The sequence below is a fragment of the Condylura cristata genome, unplaced genomic scaffold (assembly GCF_000260355.1).
Source record: "Condylura cristata isolate star-nosed mole 26May11 unplaced genomic scaffold, ConCri1.0 scaffold00001, whole genome shotgun sequence".
NCBI classification, from domain to species: domain Eukaryota; kingdom Metazoa; phylum Chordata; class Mammalia; order Eulipotyphla; family Talpidae; genus Condylura; species Condylura cristata.
The window spans coordinates 50,855,885-50,860,941 of record NW_004567102.1 but is presented as its reverse complement, the minus strand read 5'-3'; the positions used below and the strand labels follow the sequence as shown (position 1 = coordinate 50,860,941).

Here is a 5,057-nt window from a genome sequence, read left to right as displayed (position 1 = left end):
CTCTTAACCTGCTTGTGGGAATGTAGTCTGCTCCAGCCCCTCTGGAAAGCAGTGCTGAGATTCCTCAAAAGAATACACGGTGGATCTGCTATATGACCCAGTAATTCCATTTCTAGGTATCTACCCAGTCAATAAAGTAACACTAGTTTGAAAGGAAATCTGCACTCCTGTGTTTATTGCAGCACTATTTACATTAGCCAAGATATAGAAATAACCTAAATGCCTCCATACCGATGAGTGGATCAAGAAGATGTGATTTATATACACAGTGGAATACTACTCAGTGATCAAAAAGATAAACATGTCATTTGCAGTAACATGAATGAAGCTGGAAGGGATTATATTAAGTGAAATAAGCCAAAAAAGGGAGTCAAAGACAAACTATTAAAAACAATCCCTGAAAACTGACCATAAATCTGAGACATCAGGAAGGGAAGGGTAAGGAGGGGTGAAGATGAGAAGCGCACGTGCTGACGACTGTGGATCCTCTGGGGGCCAGAAAGCTTTTCTGTGCACATCTAAGGGGGAAGAATCCAAATTATCAAAATATTAACAAAGATGTAAAACAATGGCACTTCATTAATAAAATTTAAAAATATATTCAAACAATGCAAAGTGGTGCAAAGAAGAAAGCAAAAACACAGTTCTGTATATCACAGCCCAGAGACAAGCAACATTAGTTTTTGATGATTATCTTGGTATTTTATCATGTTTCCTTTTACTTTTCACCATGAAATTTTTTTTGCCTAGTTGAGATAATTCTTATATGGAATTTGTGTGATGCCCCTTTACTCAACTTCATGTTATTAAAAGAATATTGTTAAAAGTTTTCAACTAGCTGATTGTTTTCTCTGGTATAGTAATCCTCTATTGTTTGTCCTTTGGACTATTTCCACCTTATTTTTGCAATTCTACAGCAGGTTAAAACAACATGTCTGCATGTAAACCTCTGTCCACAGTTGACTGAGAGACACAACTAGCTTTAATACAATGGATTTGAGCAGGTATATTTCTTCCACAAGAAAAAGGAAAAAAAAAATAAAAAAAATTTATAGAAAATTTATAAAAAATCCGACCAAAGATATAGAAGTCAATATGAGAAAATAGTGGTATTTAATATTATCATGTGAGTGTATATCTGAGACACAGACACAATTGTCTCACTGCTGGTAACACTATCGGTGTGTGTGGAGCTGGGCATCTCTGCCTAGGCAGTTTCATCCCTACTTCAGTATAGTGCCAGGGAATTTGCTTTCCTTGAAATTAAGCCAGGACCCCAAGCTCTGTGAAAGCGCCTTGCAGTGCCTGGCTCTCCCCCAGGTGGTCTTCCCCTTCAAAGAGAGAACCCCCCCAACCAGATCCATGTTTGCTTTGCAAACCACACAAACACTTCCATTTTTGTTTTGTTTTGTGTCTGAACTAATCCTTAGCACCTCTTCTGCCTGTGAGCGGTCTGTTGCTTCCTTCTGCAAGACTGGCACCAGCAGAAATGCAATCTCAGAGGATTCCTGGGAGAAAGCGAGGTCGACCGCCACTCCACTCCACACCCGTGAAGATGGCAGTGCATAATCTTTATTCTCCATCAGTTGGCTCTTTACCAGCAGTGAAGATCCCCAAGAAAAGAGGGCGGAAGCCTGGGTACAAGGTATGGCTACATCATCTTTCCCCAAAGTGGTGTTGGGCTCGGTGTGAGTGGCTGGGTAGAACTCCTGCAAAATGTGATGACAAATTGGGAAATGGGTAAGGACAGAATAAGTAGGTTTCTCTCCATGAAATGTGTGACAGATGAGGCTTCACTGTTACCACATGATACATGATGCTGCTGTTGCTATTGGTGTCGTGGGCAGTTTTACAAGTGGAGAAGGCAAATGACACCAGATGGGGAAAGTTGGAAGCGAGCAGATTTTAGGGTCATAGCTAAACACACGTTATTAAGCCTCACATCTAAATTAGCATTCCAGGCACTGAGTTCCCCACCACTATTCCTGCCAGGGTAGCTCTGGAAGCCACTTTCTAACACTCCTTCGTCATTTATTTTAGCATAAGCATATGATGTTCCTGAGACATTTATGTGAATAATGCCAGCAGACTCCAGTCAAAGGTCCTAGAAGAATTCTCCCAAGCAGAGCCGCAACACGGGTTTTAATTAATCATGAAAATTCAGGGGATTAATTAATAGTTTCCAGCTTATAAAAGGTGCTGACGTCAAGCCTGGCTTCAAGGAAGCATATCAAACAAAATTAAAATCTCCATTTCAGAATTAATGGCATAGAGAGGCAGGGATGGGGAATGAATTCTCAGATGTAACTGCAGACCAAACCTAAGGGAGAGCTACTCTCTCGTGTTTTTGAGGCGGCCACTAGAGAAAAACGCTATTACAGTTATTCTCCACAAATCTTTCCTACCTTAGAAAATGAGCTTCAGAAGTTTTCCTTCACTGAGTTTTCTTGAAATACAGAACTTATGCTTCTATCTTGAGATCTGAATAATCAAACCAAAATGCAAATTGACAATTAACACCCATATACTTAAGAAAAGGAATGGAAATTATTTCAGGTCAGCAGAAAAACAAAGCTTCCGGAAAATCAGTAATGAATTCACCTTTACCCCTTTGGTTCTCCACAATTCTTCCAACTGCTAGAAAATAAAAATGGTAGGGGAAGGTCATGCACAGTTATTTGGGGGTCACTGGATTTAGTAAAAGTAGTGTTTACTCAACCAGTGAAGTCTTCTGTCCCCAGTTATTTTTCTAACAGAGAGCCTCCTCCTTACGGCCACACCAGCCTCAGATCCTGTCTCTGAAACTGGCACAGAGCATGTCTCTCTGCTCAGCTACCTGCGCAATTGCCTGCGTCCAGGAATTGCATCTGGAAGGCTGGAGCACAGCAGCCCTTCTGTTTATAGAGCCAGGGAGCAAATCCAGAATCTGAAGGAACAATTCTCTCCTATTGGCCTTTCTCTTGCTCCCCTGGGAGCTGTGACCCAAGAATGAAAATTACTGACAGACACAGCATTTCTGGGGCCAGGAAAAATGGAAATTCACTCCATGGAATGAACCCGCCTTTGCAATTTTCCTGTCTCCTAAAAAAGGCAGTTTTCAGTACTCCGAACTCAGAAACACCCCAGGGCAGGAAGAGAGATTCTGGGGGTAGTTAGATGATGAGACAGGTTCTGTACAAAGCAGGCAGATCGCGTGCCCAGTTCTACATGGGGCTTCTTTTCTGGGGACAACACACCCCAACTCTCCTTGAGTCCACCTTCCCTATAGATTGGGGGTTTATTTCAGGCTAACAGACCCCCAAGCCTTGGGCTTAGTGTTGAGAAAAAAAGGCCACTCCAAGCTAGGTGCCAGGCTGCATGAGGGTCTCACCTATTCAAGATCATATGAGAAAATGACAAGTATCTGGATATCTTCAAGAAACTGATTTGGCTTAAAGGGTCATCTTTATTCTGAAATATCTGCTTCTGACTATTTTGGTGTTAATATTTATTTGATTTTAAAGTGCCAAATGTCAGGATTTGGTCATTTAAAAAGTGCTTTATTAAATGTGGTGTAGTGTCAAGATTTGGTACTTTAAAAATGTCCTTACTTGGCAAAATAAAGTTGACAACAGTTTAAGTCTTTCCAGTTTCCTTTTAGCAATTTCCAAGACCCTGAAGCCTTGTTTTGCCATTAATGAAAGGGTTTTAATTGTGGAGAAACCAGTGAGGAAACTATAGTTTCGTCCCATTAACCAAATGGCCACTCATTTGGAACTTTCAGTTATCTAGGATGCAGTTGGGGAGTCTAAAGTTGTTAAAAATCCTGAGCAAGTGAAATAAGATATTTTTTGGTCTGCGCTTAAAGATCTTGTACTTTTTTTTTTTTTTAACTAAGAAAATGCTTCCAAGCCCTCCCTCAGAGTTTACTTATCTTTATTGTAGATGCTTTTCTTACAAAATCCATTATAGCAATTTGCTTTAGATTTGAAAATGAAGCTGTCTGAGGAGAGAAGTCTACCTACACTGCTAGACAGGGGATAATAAAAATTATTGTTACAACCCTATAATAGTATATTAACAACACAGCCATAAAATATGCACACATGTCATAAATATTGCAAAATAATAACAATATATACTTGTATTCATAATAGCATTATGATTTATGTATAAGAACAATGTTACCATAATAAAATAATGTTGGAGACTCTGGTGGGCCCTTCTCTTAAAGATTCTGAGGATTCCTCGTCTTGCTGGCTGCATCATGGCCATGCTGATTGACCTCTGTCTCTTCTTGCCTGGTGCTGCCCAGGCTGCTCTGTCTGTCACCCCTTTGCCCCTGCGCACATGGAAACTTTGGTCCAAGTACAGACACATCCTCTCCTGTAAATGCCCAAATACAACGATCACAGGCTGTTGACATTTAACTCCTTCTCAGAGTCTAAGAAAAGCATGGATGAATTACAGGCAGAAAAGAGTTCAACTGGCAGTCATAGAGCAGTGCTCCTGAGCTCATGGGCCATGCCCTCCCCAGGGGCCATCTGTCCCATTGTGGGGACTTGTCACTGCTGTGAGAGTATCACATAGCATGCTCACCTCCCCTACTCCGGCCAGAGGATGCAAGCGCCTAGGTTAACATCCTATTGTCTATGAAGAGCCACACCCTGACTACCTTGAAACCAGTCTTCTTTACTATTAAACAGAACATTGACATCTCAATTTGAATCGATCATTGGTTCAGGTCCTTAGTTCAGAGATTTGCCAGGGTCAACAGGTAGATTTTCCTTCTATTTCATGACTAAGACAGAGATCTTTGTACAGAGATAAAGAGAGGATCAGCACCAAGGAGAAACCCAAGCTTCTTTTCTGTAGGTGCAGCTGTTTATAGTATTTCCAGGTAGTGGGAACTCTAGCTCACATGTCTTTGTGGTTGAGATCATGATTTAAGCAGAAAAAAAGAGTAGTGGACTTTTTTTTTTGAGTTTTTTCTTTCTTTTTTTTCTTTTTAAAGATTTATTTATTTATGCATACAGAACTGGGGTACAGGCCAGAGGTTTAGGGGCGGTGAGAGGACT

At 40.8% G+C, this 5,057-nt stretch overlaps 1 protein-coding gene across 1 annotated transcript in view; it reads left to right on the top strand.

Annotated features, from left to right (window-relative positions):
* Positions 1-1,489: 1,489 nt before the first annotated feature.
* SCML4 (sex comb on midleg-like 4 (Drosophila)) overlaps positions 1,490-5,057 on the top strand; it is a 52,518-nt gene continuing 48,950 nt past the window's right edge. Inside the window, exon 1 of the mRNA XM_004673746.2 lies at positions 1,490-1,645. Coding sequence (XP_004673803.1) covers positions 1,490-1,645 — 156 coding nt within the window. The remainder of the gene's footprint in view (positions 1,646-5,057) is intronic.